The sequence below is a fragment of the Plodia interpunctella genome, chromosome 3, assembly GCF_027563975.2.
Source record: "Plodia interpunctella isolate USDA-ARS_2022_Savannah chromosome 3, ilPloInte3.2, whole genome shotgun sequence".
Lineage (NCBI taxonomy): Eukaryota > Metazoa > Arthropoda > Insecta > Lepidoptera > Pyralidae > Plodia > Plodia interpunctella.
Window position 1 is genome coordinate 12,017,887 of NC_071296.1, and position 17,114 is coordinate 12,035,000.

The following is a 17,114-nucleotide window of genomic DNA, read 5'->3' on the forward strand; positions in this document are numbered from 1 at the left end:
CGCCCGAGTACAGCACTGTATGTTAAGTACACAAAAGCTTTGCCGCCTTTTGCTATGTCAATTAAAACGTTTATTTTAGAGTACTTTATTAATCATTTCATTATGTAAGCATTCGTTTGTGAAAATACATAACAATGTAGCATATTGGTCGAAAAATTGTTTTCCATAAGATAAAAAACTTCGAAAACTATAGGATAAGCCTCAGGCTGTAAAGTTTTCGAGCCAGTAAACGGTCGGAAAAATAACGAATACTTCACACGTGAAGACTTATTGAAATATGGGCTTCTTATGGAATGCTTACATAAGGAAAATATGAATAAAGTACTCTAAAATAAACGTTTTCATCAACTTAGCAAAAGGCGGCAATGCTTTTGTTTACCAAACCAACCACACAGTACTGCACTCTGGAAGGATAAATTAGTAGTAATACTCTCTATTATTTATACTGAGTACGGAGTACCTATTTTGTCGCTTCCGACCACGGAAAATAAACACAGATGAAAGGGCCATAGCTGGATCATTCATATGAGAATCGCTGTCACCAAACTCACACATTTACATTTTACGCACACTGAAAATTATCGAATGAGAACGGGCATATTCGGTAAAATCAAAAAGACATAACGTCTATTACGAATAAAGAAATACCAACCATATTGTACTTACAATAAAGTCGAAGTGAGCAAGTGGATAGCGATAATACTTAGATGCCGGAATTCTATCTGCGTGCTTTAAGTCATTACTGTTGACTTAGTTATGCTATTCGATGATAGATGTCACTAAATGATATGTTCATAATATTACACCTTATTCAAAAAATGTTAAGGTTGAGATTCACATTCGCTGATTCGTTTTTCTAGAACTGTGGTGGAGTAGCAACTCAACGCTAGTTGGCGCGTACGGACCAAGCGTTAAACGATTTTAGATTTTAACACAATGTAATACAAAAGTAATTTTTCATTCACACTAATATTTTTTCGAGTACATTGGAAAGATTTATTACCGAAATATAAAATAATGATGTTCAAAGTAAATTGCGACTTACCGATGATAGAAAATACCAGATCGTAATAAGTTCTTCGAGTCATTTTGTGTTTTTTTTAATTGAACATATCGATCAGAAGTTACAAAGCGTTAGCAATCACGAAGCGACTGCGTGTGGACTGAGTCGAGTTAAGTCTCCCTAGACATAACTTTGGGACGCGCGCCCCGCCCACACGTCCCTTTCATGTGAAGTTTATTATTCCGTGGTTCCGCATCTATTATGATGACTCTCGTAATTCATGTGTTGCCACTGTGCAGATAGCCCTTGCATTACATGACGTAGCAAGTAACGTAATGACAATTTGACAGTGACACTTGTAAATTTTGCATTGCATTTAGGTTTATTGTATTTCTGCAAGCAAAGCAAATGCAAATTCAAACAAAAATCGAGCTATATTGAAGCGGCACGTATTATTGGGAAGTCGCTATATGTAGGTAGTGGAATTAAATTTCATTGTCTTTTAATAGTCCAGATAAACTATAATTCATCAGTTAATTTTATACGGACAGTTTACAAACAAATAATATCACATTTTATGTGGTGTCATTATTTTATTTCTCAGAAAAAATATTTGAGATGTGTTGGCAACGTGAAATTAATAAGACCTTAGTGTGAATTATTTTTCATGTAGGTAAGTCTTTTTTGGTTTGTAACCTAGTTACATTAATATAACTCTAGATTATATTGCTGTAACCAATCCGTTAGGTAAGTACTCTGACCATGTATTATTATACAGAATGTAAATATTTGTGTTTAATAATAAACAATATAATGTGCCATGCTGCTCCACTGTTATACTCTCGAGGGAAATTCTTGATAAAATTATATTACCAATTTTACTTGAGTTCATTCTGTAGAATGTACATTGTCCTGGAAGAAGTTATTATCTATTACATCTATTTATCCATATAAGATGCTTTAGATTTAGTAAATTGATTGAATTGAGTAAGCTTAATCCAGTAATTTGAGAAATTCTAAAATTCAAATAGAAAAATCTACTAAGTAATGTGTCTGTGTATATTTTTTTATTCATTTTATCATAACAAATTATTGTGGCACCAAAATTAATTTGAAAACAAGGTATGTTTCTTCATTAGTACCTACTTACTGACACACTGCAGCCACAACACCATTTCATGTAGTCTTATACAAGTTGCCAGTTGTGAAGTCTGATGCTGTGTCAATCCTTTCCTGATTCCTCCTTTCCTAGGGCCTTTTATTAATAAACTAGTTCATCAAACATAAAAAGTTTAATTATTCTCAACTTAACGAGTCTGAAACGGTTCTCCGACAATTGCTTTGTCTATGAATGTTTTGTCAACATCGGGCTTTTGATCGACAGAACCCTTCTTACTTCCCTAGAGGACTTTTTTCCGCAGTTAGGCCTCTAGACTGGGCCCTTTCTGCATGCGGAGTCTGGGCCGCTGATCATTCCAGCCAGCCCAGCTCCTTCAGGAAGCGGAGCACCGCCGATGGTGAACAGCAGGCTTCGCTCATGGTCCCTGGATTTCCCAGGAACTCTTGTCTTGTTGATGCAACGCCACGACATTCCAGGAGGAGGTGGCTTGCAGTTTCCTCAGCCTCCATGCATGCTCTGCATAGTGGGCTGTCTGTAAGACCTAAGGTGAAAAGGTGTTTGTTTAGTGCACAATGACTAGTAATGATGCCAACCATGATGCGTAGATACCTCCTTGGTAGTGAGATCAGACGTCCCAGTCAGGTAGTGCTTCCCTGGCTTGTCGACATGTCTCCAGGGTCTGCCATATTTGGGTTTGTTCTTCACTTATGCGTGAGCGGATCCAGGAATGAACCTGCGCGAAAGGGATCGAAGCTATCGGCAGAGGGCCCACAGGGGGGCAGCTAGACCCCCTTCTCGCAAGCTCGTCTGCTGCATCGTTGCCCAGCTAATTGCTGTGACCTTTAATCCATTGGAGGGTGACTGAGTTATACTTACAGAGGTTTTCCAAGGATTCGTGACAGTCCAATATGAGTGCAGAGTCCACGTAGGCACGACGCAGGGCGTGTAGGACGGCCGCACTGTCGGACAGTATTATGATAGACATTTCTATTACCTTTTTCTTAGTAATTTCCATTGCTGCGTGGGTAATTGCTATACACTGCTTGAAAAATCGAATTTACCTTATCTAGTGTTATGCTGTATTTTATATTGAGGTCTTGGGAGAACACACCCGCTCCAACACCTTTTTCCGTCTTGGAGCCATCGGTGTATACTCTCACCTCGTTAGCCCCTGAGCTGTCCGAAGCTGCCTCATATAATTGTATCTTGTATTTCTTATCAAATACAGACAGAACCCTTCATCTATGAATTATTCGCCAACAGAATATCTCCTCTATTCTGTCGGCGAATCGTTTGTAGATGAAAGGTTCTGTTCATTAATTCGCCGACAGAATGTCTCCTCTATTCTGTCGGCGAATCGTTTGTTGTAGATGAAAGGTTCTGTTCATTAATTCGCCGACAGAATGTCTCCTCTATTCTGTCGGCGAATCGTTTGTAGATGAAGGGTTCTGTCGTTCAAATGCCCGACGTTGAAACATTCTGTTGACGAAACGTTCATAGACGAAGCAATTGTTGGAGAACCGTTTCAGACTCCAACTTAACACAATCATATTGTAATTTGTGACTGTTTATACATCGACTTTCTTTTTTGGGTCAGAAACTGGTCAGATTGTTCTTGCTTATCATATTTTATATCAGCACTCAAATATAATCGTAATATGTTTCCTATGCCTACTGATGATGTACTTTATCAAATGTATATACAAAAAGTACATCATCAATAACTTTTTATTAGTTTCTTTTCGGTTTTTGTTAGCAGAGTTTGTTCCGAAATACTAATAGTGAATAGTTTTGAAACACAATATTTGATTTCGAATAAATAATGTGAAAAGAGTTTGTGTTCAAGTTTCTGAATAAATGCTTTGACTATTGAACCTTCAAACTAACCATGCTATCTGTTCTTGATTCTTTGTTAACAGGATTCCAAGTTTTCTTGGGTACTTTGTAGTTGTTGTTGAAACCATCAGCCTGCATTTAATTAATAAAAAAAAATGAAAACAGAAAATTTAATGTGCGGCATAAAAAATAACTTGTAACTTGTTACAGGATCTGTTTTAAACATTACAAGAACATCCAAAGTAATCGTAAGTCAACATTATTTATCTGTGTCTTATTCTTTTTGACTATTTAATTACTTATAGCTCTTTTGTACTTAAGACTTTAAAACTGACTAAACATAATTCATATAGCACTACATAAATAATTATAACTTCGTCCAAAATGCATATTAAGGAGATTTAAAGTCATACTTTAAAAATATTTTGCCTAAAGTTCCGCAAGATACATGAATCGAAGTTTATTGCTTATGAAATTATTATGACTTACCCTTATAATTTCGTAAAATTACCGACTGACTTAAACTATGAGAAATAACCGAACATGGACCTGACAGCCATCGATGACATAAGACAACAACTCGAGAATAATATAGGCTGTCTCTGTGCCATAACTCTTCTAATTAGACCATTTTGTTAAGTAGTCATCTCTAGATCTCTTTGATAGATTTTGGTAAGGTAATTTGCAACTTGTTGACGTTCACGCCTATGGTTTTCACGTTGCTGTTTGAAGCGTTTTACATTATTACCTACTCAGGCTATTCATCCACGGTGTTCTTCACGCAACCATTATCCAAGAAAAAGACTGAGCCGAAGGAAGAAGAGGGCCACACCTACATTCAGGGAGATTTAGCAGTATTCAACTAGTTTTGAACACTGTTCATTTACTATATACATTTTCTGTTTCTAAAGTAGACAAAAATAACCTGTAACACTTTAAATATGATTTCAACTAGGTAAACATGTTGTTAGGTGTTTATTGCATAAAAGGAAATGAAAAAAATCTTAAACATAAGTTTAAAACACACTGTAACATAAAACATTTAATGATGTGTGTTACACTTAATGGTGATTTTAAGTCCCTCAAATTTACTGTGATGTTTTTACTGTCGTTATGTATGACGGATCCAGCACTTTCAGTTAACATTGTCCTCATGATAACTTAACGTTGGCCACCGACAAAGCTGTGGCCGTGGCACAACCGTTGGAGAACGTCGACACGCAAATAAGAAGAAGTTACCATTGTAGATGTATCCACCTATCCCGCAGTTAGCATGTCCTTGCGACACATTTTGGGTAGGTAGTTATATTACTAAGGAGTGCTGGGCGAGGAACCGCCCCGTTTCCTCGCCCACGCGACAGTTTAATCTGGCTACGCCACTGGTCTCACGGTAATTAAACTTTGTTTGTCTTTATCTCCTATACTGAAGCTGTGTGTTTATATTATTTATCATAACAATTGAATTACCGCCAAGTACAGTCATTGTATACAAAAAGATAATGACATATTCAATTTGTTTGGCAAAACTCGGTGATAACTTGTCAAGGTCAACTTTATTTTATACTTAGTGGCAGTCTGCTTGCCCGCGGTTTAGCTCAAAAACTATTGGTACTAGAAACTTGTGATTTGGCATGCGTATACTCACACGACAACGCGCATTAGGTACCTATATTAGATAGTATTTTAATTTCTATTACACATGTATATGTATAAAATGTAGCCAGAATTTACGACAAGGATTTTGGTAGCCGCCGTTTTCTTTTTAGTAAATAAGGTCTTTACTAGCAGGAAAATATGGATCAGAGTTTTGTTTTTTCTAATAAATTACATAGGTACATACTAATACATTAATGAAATTTCCATGTTGATCACGTGACTGAACTGAAACTACTTCATAGTAAATTACTATATACGAATATAAATTACTTCACACGTTTATACCAGGAGCTTCGCTCCCGTGGGAATTACGAGATAAAGAAATTTCATAATCCGTCTAGAAGATTTTGCGTGAAAGAGTTTCGTCGCATTTATAATATTAGCAGGATGTTGCACGATCGATTTACGCACTGAAATAATAATAATCAATATCAATTGATCAAGTATAGCGGCTAATTTTTAATAAAGAGGGGTTGAGTAATGATCGTTGCCAAACTTGTTAGCTTCCATCGTAATAACTGCATTACAATCCAGTTTCCATCTATCAAATCCAAATCATCCAGAAATCTATAAAAAACATACTAAAATTCCATGTTTGCTACATGGAAATAAAATTTGGAGAAAAATAAAGTTCATAAATTAAAAATACAAACATGTTCAAAATATGTTATTTATCTTCCTTACGTTATCATATACAAAATTCAGAGTATTTTTGATTAAAGACTGATTATGTTTACATTACTACATCACTAGCTAAGACGCTTGGAAAAAATTCAGAGACGTTGGAATCAACACTACAACTAGACTGCTGTTATTGACTGCGGGAAACGTTTGTGGACGACATGTTCGAGACGTTGGCGATCTAATGTTGACTATTGGCTGACTCATATTTCGGGTAGATGGACAAAAGTCTTGTAGTAGTAGTAGTAAGTAGTGTAGTATTGTTTTGTTCACCTACAAGAGAATGTTAGAATTTGTCTACAAAAGAAAGGTGAAGATAGACAACGTGGTTATATCGTAACAAGATTTTTTTTTAAATTTTACGGTCAGGTATGGGTGGCGTGGTCACGTTGGTTTAAAAAAGGCCCCACGGGTGGTGACACAGAGTTGGTTTGCAAAAAATTGACGTCATTTTCCACCTTTTTGTTCTCCCATACACATTGGCTGCATATGTAACAAGTTTATTTGTTAGACAAATTAAAAAACCCCCGATTTTCAATATTCATTTCGCTACAACTTTTTAACGGCTTAACCAGTTTTGATAAAACATATTTAAGAACCGCCGCATAAAAATTACACACCTAGCGGTCAAACTTATAACACCTCTCTTTTTGCGTCGGGGGTTAAATAAAAGGGCGGTAGCATTGAGTCGGCACGAGTTAATTTGGATGCATCTTGTTAGACGGACCATTACCTAAGTGCATGGATTTGTGACTGCTAATGTCACTCTGCAACTCTTATTCATTCATTCATGTGTCTCCCTATGTGATTGATGGTTAGCACGATGGATCAGTAGACGTAACTGGCTTTCACGAACATTAACAGTAACAGCGGAAATTTGTGTTGAAATTGATCACCATCAACTTATCATCATCACCAAACGATTATCTAATAAATTGTTCTAATTATAATCTTGTACTAAGTAATTAAAATAAATTCTGCAACCATCGTCTGCGGATTATGGCTCTACTATATCTAACGTAGGATATGGCTGGCTAGTAGGGTTTGATTGTCCTGCTCTTTGACTTGTGAATGACAGTATGGAAACTTCTATATCCACTGCATGCATTTACTAAGTACTTCGGAGTACCTACTAATTCCACGATCCACTGTCAATATGCCAATGCTAACAACTGTCCAAACTGTCACACTGGATCACCGATAGCGGTCTTGTAGTGTAGTGGTTAGACGATGGAACGTCTAAGGTTTAAAGAAGTGACGGCTCAACGTTTTGGGGTCTTTTTATCAATTTACACGTTGATGGATTTTTTCCAAAATCTTCATAAATTCCCAAAGATTTAATCCAATCACATATGTATTATTGCATAATTAACAATTTGAGGTATTTTCCGGAAACCAGTCAAATACCCTATTGTAACAATTGTGTCCAATAGAAACTCTTGGCCACTTTGGCATCGCTCGCTTAAATTCCCTCGGGAACGATTTTTTCTTCGTATTAAAATGGGATTGGGATAGATAGTTGAATTAAAATATTCATAGCGCATTTAAAATACACACAGCGCCATCTAGTATTTTTATTACAATTTTTTTTATTATCATTTAGCACCACCACAGCAACATTTTTGTTTTTATATTTGGCGCCACTTATAACAGAATATAGGTTTCTCGCAAATCGTAGTAGACAAGTGCTAACAAACAAATTTACTTTCGCATTTATAATATTAGTTGGGATATATAATTTGTAACAACCTATCAAATTTATGTTGAGACATTTTAAAGTAGATATGAAATCGTTTCCGGTCCCTTAGAGACAGACTGTAGAGGTAGTTTGTTGTCGGAAATACGTAGCCCTCTTCATGCGAGTTCAACTCGCACTTGACCTGAGCAGTTTTTCTAATAGTAGGGCGACTCCCCGAGTGCACGTGACTTAACTGGAACAAACGATGTTAGCAAAATCGACACCCTGGAATCTTTTCTTGCGAAGTTTGGGAAGCTTTATCAAGGCCAGAGAGTTTATTGTCGATATACTGGCTTTAATTTCGTGTGTATTACAGCTTCAAACTATACGTAATACTTCTATTGATCGTTTTCTGAAATTAAAGCATTCGCGTAAATATTTTTGATCCGTAGATGAAGGATTAGTTTATTTGTATTGCAGTATTTCGGTGTGTCGTCGGGATGGTGCGCGGCGCGCGCTGGCGGCTGGTGGCGGCGCTGGCGGCGGGCGCGCTGCTGCTGTGGGCGTGGCGCAGCGGCGGCGAGGACGCGCGCGCCGTCGGCGCGCCGGTTGCGGGCCGCGAGCTGCCGCTCATATTCATCGGCGGCGTTCCGCGCTCTGGCACCACGCTGATGCGCGCCATGCTGGATGCACACCCGGACGTGCGCTGCGGCCAGGAGACGCGCGTGGTACCGCGCATCCTACAGATGCGCCAGCACTGGGCCCGCTCCCAGAAGGAGAGTGTGCGGTTGGAGCAAGCGGGCGTATCTAAAGCGGTGCTGGATAACGCCATCGCCGCCTTCTGTCTCGAGGTGATCGTGCGCCACGGCGAGCCAGCGCCGAGGCTCTGCAACAAGGACCCGCTAGTGCTCAAGATGGGCACCTACGTTCTCGAGCTCTTCCCTAACGCCAAATTCCTGTTCATGGTCAGAGATGGCCGAGCCACCGTCCACTCCATTATCACAAGAAAGGTGAGATTATTACGTAGAGATTATTTCGACCAACGCGCAAACCTAATGCACCCATTATGTAACGTCATTCGTTTACGTAATTTTTCCATGGAAATGGTTTTCATGTTTTCACTGTCGAGTTCTGCAACTCATTATAAAAGACTAGCTAGGTATTACCTGATTTTACAAATACGTAATTTTAATTTTACATGTTGAAATAAATTAGTTGAGAAACTACCTATTTATTATTATACACATCTTGCAAATAAATTGCAGTACTTGTGTTAGTCATTACATTCCTGTTAGTCTGTATTTCCTCGTTGACTATACATTTAAATTTAGTCCATCCTTGAGATCCAGTGTAGTAGGGTCTTATCAGTGCTTATGGTTTTATAGTTTATGCGAGATTAGTAGGTAGGTATTAGTAATCTCAGACCTGCTGTGTATATTATAACCATGAATTCGATTGAAGCGTGTCCTAACCTAACCATTCGGCGAGAGAATAACTTACATTCTAATTTTAAACTAAAATGTGGTAAAAATCAGATATTAGATTGACTTGGGTTTAGATTGTGAGGAGAAAAGACGAAATGTGAAGGTTAATGTACATTGACCTTGTGTAAATACAGAAGAAGAATTAGAGGAAGACCAAGAAATAGATGGATAGAATATGTAGGAGACAGGAGTGGACGCAAGTGATCTGTCTACCTCAATCCCACTCTATGAGACCGATCTGTTATTTCCTTTTTAGCCATCCATTATCCGAGTATGACAGGAAATAGAGACCAGTGCTAAAGAAAATGCATATTGCACTGACTCAGAATGAGAAATGCAAACGAAGATGATGATCATGAATAGAATATAGTAACGGTATTATGTAGAGATGAAACGGCTATCCGTTTCATGTCATCCGTTGGTTTGCCTGGATACCGGATATACGGCTGGCCATGAGGCCGGAGCGCCGGATATCCGTTCACCGGATATTCAGCCCCTATTCGTTAATTAGCATTTAAGTGTTTTTATTATTTTAACCAAATTATATTTAGGTAGTTCTCAACATATCATTGTATATTTCACTACTACATCTGTAATAAAATAATACATCTGCTACACTACATCTACATCTGCTAAAGTTGATATTTATATTGTGAACTAGTTGCGGGCAATTTGCCCGCGGCATCGCCCGCCTGAATTTCATAACAAAATCTCAGTATTTTTTTACCGCGTATTCTGGACTGATAATATCTTAATAATAATCAATACATATAATAACATTGAAGAAAGGCCAAATTAGTACATTGGATATTTTTTTAATTCTTCATGGAATATACTTACTTAGTTACTGATATAGATGACGAAAATTTAGTTTTGGATATTTTTGTCTGTCTGTCTGTCTGTCTGTATGTCTGTCTGTCTGTCTGAACGCGCATCACTCGAAATCTACTGGACCAATTTGCTTGAAATTTGGTATGTAGGTACCTTATATACCGGGCTAACATCTTAGATACATTTCATCCCGGTAAATGGTCAGGTTCCCGTAGGATAATTGAAAAACTAATTATGAATAAAAAATGCCTACGAATCCCGGGTTAACATCTTATAGACATTTCATCCCAGAAAATGAGGAGGGTCCTGTGGGAAAATTGAAATAACAATCCACGGAGCCGATTTACTTTAAAATTTTGCAGAAAGGTGTAAACAATTTTTTTTATTGATGAAAGTCAGGTCTCATCTTTAGTTCAATTTCCTATTTCCCGCTACGTGTCTCGTCACGCAATTTGTCCAATCCCACTTCCGGGATGTAGGTATCCCGTACCGTTTCCTACATATTGTGTCATCACGTTTTTCACAATGTCTCCCGCCCCGTTTTCCACTACTTGCCTCGCACATTTTCTATTACGTGTCTCCGTTCCAACGCGTGCCGTCCCGTTTTTCACGACGTGTTACGTCCCGGTTTTTTTATTAAACACAAACGTAAATTAAACATTTTATGGGTCTCTCTTTAAACATAATGAAGTTTCATATAAATTACCACCCCTACACCATTCCCTTAGAGATGCAATTTTCATAATATAGATAATGCATTATTATATTTTCTTCATCCTCTTACCTAACATGTCAAGTTATTTAATGATGTGAGGTGTGATTTACTACGAAGTTTACCAATTTTCAGGTTTTTATTTTGAAAATTGTATTAAGTACCATACAATCTTTCCCCCCTCTTTTGAAAGGGTGGAGGGTTAATTTTCAGAAAAATCCGAAACACATATGCATTAACTTGTTGTAAACAACTACAATCCAAATTTTCAAGTCACTAACTTCAACGATGTGGGACTTAAATATAAAAGACACATACAACAGACAAACAGATTTTTTTTTCAAATTCTTACTCTATTGCTATGACTCTATCGCCTAATTTGACGACCTCGGTGGCGCAGTGGTAAAGTTCTTGCCACTGAACCGAGAGGTCCCGGGTTCGATCCCCGGTCGGGTCATGATGGAAAATGATCTTTTTCTGATTGGCCCGGGTCTTGGATGTTTATCTATATATGTATTTGTTATAAAATATAGTATCGTTGAGTCAGTATTCCATAACACAAGTCTCGAACTTACTTTGGGGCTAGCTCAATCTGTGTGATTTGTTCTAATATATATATATATATATATATAATTTGGTTTTTATGTAAATATATTCAATGTACAGGATTTTTTTTCTACTGTTTTATGATATGTATTTTTTACAATTTCGGATGTTTTCTACGTGATACAACTTCAAAGTAAACAGTTTGAAAATTTCGAAGCGATAGTTTGGAAATTAGAAAAATGATTAGGCAAGAGTCAGAGATATTTTATGTATATTTTCTGTGGACATCTAGATTCTGTAAAATAAGGAGATTTTTAAAGTGAATCCGGCCAGTATGTGAGTGAGAATGGTTGTGTTGGCAGGTGACGATCACGGGTTTCGACCTGACGTCGTACCGGCAGTGCATGACCAAGTGGAACCACGCGGTGGAGCTGATGTATCAGCAGTGCCGCACGCTGGGCCCGCAGCGCTGCCTCATGGTGCGCTACGAGGCGCTGGTGCTGCAGCCGGCCGCCACGCTGCGCGCCGTCACCGCCTTCCTCGGCCTGCGCTGGGACGACGCCGTGCTGCACCACGAGCAGTACATCAACAAACCCAATGGCGTCGCGCTCTCCAAGTAAGACATTACTCTGCCGTGCCCACGCGCCCATCTTGTATTTATATGTTACTTACCTACATAAGGTGTTTGCACATATTTGTGTAACACAAAGTATTGGTCTGATTAAATGTATATTTGATTATTATAATAGTCATACTCATTGAGAAAAGCTATTTTAATTTACTGAGCTAGGCCCCATTGCTACGTTGCGCCCCGTCGTTTTCCAGATTAAAGTAGAAATTGTGTGAAGTTTTGTCGTACGACACCCCTCGTTAATGTCAAAACCTACACTTATACGAGCCCGGACCCATTGCTCCATTTTCCTCCGTTATACAATCGTCGTTGGATCAACGCAGAAATTCGCCTCAATGACAAAATCTTTGTAACACAACGGAGCACGATGGAATGGTTACGCGCAACGGAGCATTGCGACCGGGCGTAATAGTAATTTGCCGGTTTACCAACAAAATTTTAAATTAGAATATTGCAAGGGTCAATATAAATACACCTAGTAGTTATTGATCCTTGCGATTCCGAAAATCTATGTAAGTTGTTTACCCAATATATCGTGAGGTCCAGCAGTTCATTATTTGATTTTCCTACGGAACATGTAGAATTATTGGATAGATGTAGATTTTAGATAGATAGATTTCCCGGGATAAAAGGTAATTTTATAGGTTATGCCGGTACATAAACTTCATATCAAATTTACCAGGGGATCCTCAAAGTTTCAGGTATAAAAGGTATATAAGCTGTTATGCAGGTACTTAGGTACCTCAGGTAGTAGGTAAAGTAATTTGATATGAGAGTACTCTCATATCAAATTAAAAGTAAGGAGTATTTTTTCATTGGACTTTCCTACGGGATCCCCACAATTTGCCAGGATAAAAGGCAAAAATATTTCATTAAGATTGACTTTTCTACGGGAGTCCTAGATTTTTTCGGGATTAAAAAAAATACTAGCTTGCTCGCGTCTCCGTCCGCGTGTGTATCTCTGCGAAAGCGATACAAATTAAGTAATACTTTTTTAAGAAACTGCATAGTGAATCTCGCAATCCAATTGTTTCAGCGTGGAACGGTCGTCGGACCAAGTGGTGCGGCCGGTGAACTTGGACGCGCTGGACAAGTGGGTGGGCCAGCTGCCCAGCGACGTACGCGCCGACATGGCCGAGCTGGCGCCCATGCTGTCCGTGCTGGGCTACGACCCCTGGGCCAACCCGCCGCGCTATGCCGACCTCTCCTACCCCGCCAACAGGCCCCACCCCTCCACCGACGGCGCGCATAAACACGACCACCCCCAACCGCCCTAGTCTTAATCTTAAATAATATATTATGTTAAATCTATTCCTGTTTTTTTCTGCTATTTTTGCATAAGATCGACCAACAATGTAGCTGCATGTAGTTTGAAGTACGGAGAAGGACATAAGGCACCTTTAAGGTGATTTAGCGAGTGAGGTGTTAAGCAAGGCGACCTGCTGTCTCAGCTTTTCACAAGCTGTCTCGAAGAGGTCTTCCTGAAGCTAGCAGTTACCTGGGAGAACATGGCCATTGTCGTCGGCGGCCAAAGATTAACTAATCTAAGGTATGCTGATGACATTGTCCTGTTCCCACAGTCATCAACCTGATCTCGAAAAAATGCTCCAAGATTTTTATGTTAAGCGACTAATCTGCTTAGTACACAGATCTTTTTTAAATTCAAATTAATTTATTCAAAAAACAAACACAAAAACATATATAACAAATAAAACTCTTAGGAGTAAATAAATAAAAAGAATCTCCTAAGAATAAATAAATAAAAAGATCTGAGTACAGTGAGCCTTGTGGCTGGACTTGTGATGAACTAGACAAAGATCAAAGTCATGACTAACTGTACAAAACGTGCAATCAAGGTGGGCTGGCAGGTGCTGCAATGTGTCGACGAGTTCTCTACCTGGACCAGATAGCATCATTTCATAACAGGCAAGATTTAGAAATAGATCGGCGTACTGGCAACGCCTAGAAATGCTTCTGGTCCATGAAAGACCTCTTAAAGGACACGTTACCACTCTCTCTCAAAAGAAAACTCGTCGATATATGCATACTGCCTGTACTCACCTATGGCGCGCAGACTTAGTCTTTCACGGAGGCTTATAAATCCAGACTCAAGGTCTGCCAAACAGCCATGGAGCGCAATATATTGAACTTACTTCTAATAGACAAATTAAGAAACACCAAACTGCGCTTCCTAACTAAAGTGGCGGATGTAGGTGAAAACACTACTAGAATGAAATGGCAGTGGAGGAAGACGCAGACCCAGAACGAGATGGCGGGACGACATTGACAAATTTCTACCTGGATGGCCAGAACTTGCTATGGAGAGAGATGAGTGGAAAAATAAGGGATAGGCCTGTGCCCAGCAGTGGGACACAACACTAGATAAAAAAAAAAAAAAAAGCAACACCTGCATATTCCTTATCCGGCGATTGAATGGGCGTAAAATCGAAAAAAAAAAACAGGAAAAGAGGCAAACCCCGAACGCGGGGGACAAAAGTGCTGCCAAAAGTAGCATCCACACATTAGCGTGGGGCAATGTCACTTTGTTTAATTATTTCAATCATTAGTTGACGATTGCTGAAATTGATTTGTCTTATCGACCCTAGATGGCGTAAATATAAATTAGAACGCACAGGCAAGATTGACAAAGAAAATAGGACTTAAAACGTTGGTTGGTTGGTTGGTTGGTTGGTTGGTTGGTTGGTTGGTTGGTTGGTTGGTTGGTTGGTTGGTTGGTTGGTTGGTTGGTTGGTTGGTTGGTTGGTTGGTTGGTTGGTTGGTTGGTTGGTTGGTTGGTTGGTTGGTTGGTTGGTTGGTTGGTTGGTTGGTTGGTTGGTTGGTTGGTTGGTTGGTTGGTTGGTTGGTTGGTTGGTTGGTTGGTTGGTTGGTTGGTTGGTTGGTTGGTTGGTTGGTTGGTTGGTTGGTTGGTTGGTTGGTTGGTTGGTTGGTTGGTTGGTTGGTTGGTTGGTTGGTTGGTTGGTTGGTTGGTTGGTTGGTTGGTTGGTTGGTTGGTTGGTTGGTTGGTTGGTTGGTTGGTTGGTTGGTTGGTTGGTTGGTTGGTTGGTTGGTTGGTTGGTTGGTTGGTTGGTTGGTTGGTTGGTTGGTTGGTTGGTTGGTTGGTTGGTTGGTTGGTTGGTTGGTTGGTTGGTTGGTTGGTTGGTTGGTTGGTTGGTTGGTTGGTTGGTTGGTTGGTTGGTTGGTTGGTTGGTTGGTTGGTTGGTTGGTTGGTTGGTTGGTTGGTTGGTTGGTTGGTTGGTTGGTTGGTTGGTTGGTTGGTTGGTTGGTTGGTTGGTTGGTTGGTTGGTTGGTTGGTTGGTTGGTTGGTTGGTTGGTTGGTTGGTTGGTTGGTTGGTTGGTTGGTTGGTTGGTTGGTTGGTTGGTTGGTTGGTTGGTTGGTTGGTTGGTTGGTTGGTTGGTTGGTTGGTTGGTTGGTTGGTTGGTTGGTTGGTTGGTTGGTTGGTTGGTTGGTTGGTTGGTTGGTTGGTTGGTTGGTTGGTTGGTTGGTTGGTTGGTTGGTTGGTTGGTTGGTTGGTTGGTTGGTTGGTTGGTTGGTTGGTTGGTTGGTTGGTTGGTTGGTTGGTTGGTTGGTTGGTTGGTTGGTTGGTTGGTTGGTTGGTTGGTTGGTTGGTTGGTTGGTTGGTTGGTTGGTTGGTTGGTTGGTTGGTTGGTTGGTTGGTTGGTTGGTTGGTTGGTTGGTTGGTTGGTTGGTTGGTTGGTTGGTTGGTTGGTTGGTTGGTTGGTTGGTTGGTTGGTTGGTTGGTTGGTTGGTTGGTTGGTTGGTTGGTTGGTTGGTTGGTTGGTTGGTTGGTTGGTTGGTTGGTTGGTTGGTTGGTTGGTTGGTTGGTTGGTTGGTTGGTTGGTTGGTTGGTTGGTTGGTTGGTTGGTTGGTTGGTTGGTTGGTTGGTTGGTTGGTTGGTTGGTTGGTTGGTTGGTTGGTTGGTTGGTTGGTTGGTTGGTTGGTTGGTTGGTTGGTTGGTTGGTTGGTTGGTTGGTTGGTTGGTTGGTTGGTTGGTTGGTTGGTTGGTTGGTTGGTTGGTTGGTTGGTTGGTTGGTTGGTTGGTTGGTTGGTTGGTTGGTTGGTTGGTTGGTTGGTTGGTTGGTTGGTTGGTTGGTTGGTTGGTTGGTTGGTTGGTTGGTTGGTTGGTTGGTTGGTTGGTTGGTTGGTTGGTTGGTTGGTTGGTTGGTTGGTTGGTTGGTTGGTTGGTTGGTTGGTTGGTTGGTTGGTTGGTTGGTTGGTTGGTTGGTTGGTTGGTTGGTTGGTTGGTTGGTTGGTTGGTTGGTTGGTTGGTTGGTTGGTTGGTTGGTTGGTTGGTTGGTTGGTTGGTTGGTTGGTTGGTTGGTTGGTTGGTTGGTTGGTTGGTTGGTTGGTTGGTTGGTTGGTTGGTTGGTTGGTTGGTTGGTTGGTTGGTTGGTTGGTTGGTTGGTTGGTTGGTTGGTTGGTTGGTTGGTTGGTTGGTTGGTTGGTTGGTTGGTTGGTTGGTTGGTTGGTTGGTTGGTTGGTTGGTTGGTTGGTTGGTTGGTTGGTTGGTTGGTTGGTTGGTTGGTTGGTTGGTTGGTTGGTTGGTTGGTTGGTTGGTTGGTTGGTTGGTTGGTTGGTTGGTTGGTTGGTTGGTTGGTTGGTTGGTTGGTTGGTTGGTTGGTTGGTTGGTTGGTTGGTTGGTTGGTTGGTTGGTTGGTTGGTTGGTTGGTTGGTTGGTTGGTTGGTTGGTTGGTTGGTTGGTTGGTTGGTTGGTTGGTTGGTTGGTTGGTTGGTTGGTTGGTTGGTTGGTTGGTTGGTTGGTTGGTTGGTTGGTTGGTTGGTTGGTTGGTTGGTTGGTTGGTTGGTTGGTTGGTTGGTTGGTTGGTTGGTTGGTTGGTTGGTTGGTTGGTTGGTTGGTTGGTTGGTTGGTTGGTTGGTTGGTTGGTTGGTTGGTTGGTTGGTTGGTTGGTTGGTTGG

General features: G+C 40.2%; 1 protein-coding gene across 6 annotated transcripts; it reads left to right on the forward strand.

The window, feature by feature from the left end:
* Positions 1 to 1,352: 1,352 nt before the first annotated feature.
* Positions 1,353 to 13,489, forward strand: Tpst (Tyrosylprotein sulfotransferase). 6 transcript variants are annotated; one of them, XM_053769473.2, is made up of 5 exons: positions 1,353 to 1,672; positions 4,170 to 4,207; positions 8,455 to 8,984; positions 11,910 to 12,163; positions 13,215 to 13,489. In XM_053769473.2, coding segments are annotated over exons 1-5 (1,065 nt in total). In that variant the 5' UTR covers positions 1,353 to 1,670; the 3' UTR covers positions 13,456 to 13,489. The 6 variants fall into 6 exon arrangements, with proteins under 6 accessions (XP_053625448.1, XP_053625451.1, XP_053625450.1 ...); XM_053769476.2 differs by having other exon boundaries at positions 1,354 to 1,676; XM_053769474.2 differs by having other exon boundaries at positions 1,366 to 1,475.
* Positions 13,490 to 17,114: the final 3,625 nt, after the last annotated feature.

Excerpts from the sequence above, each read along its gene's own strand:
- Tpst (XM_053769473.2), top strand. Across the intron at positions 4,208-8,454 it reads CAAGAACATCCAAAGTAATC|TATTTCGGTGTGTCGTCGGG; the intron begins GTAAGTCAACAT and ends TTTGTATTGCAG. Across the intron at positions 8,985-11,909 it reads ACTCCATTATCACAAGAAAG|GTGACGATCACGGGTTTCGA; the intron begins GTGAGATTATTA and ends TTGTGTTGGCAG.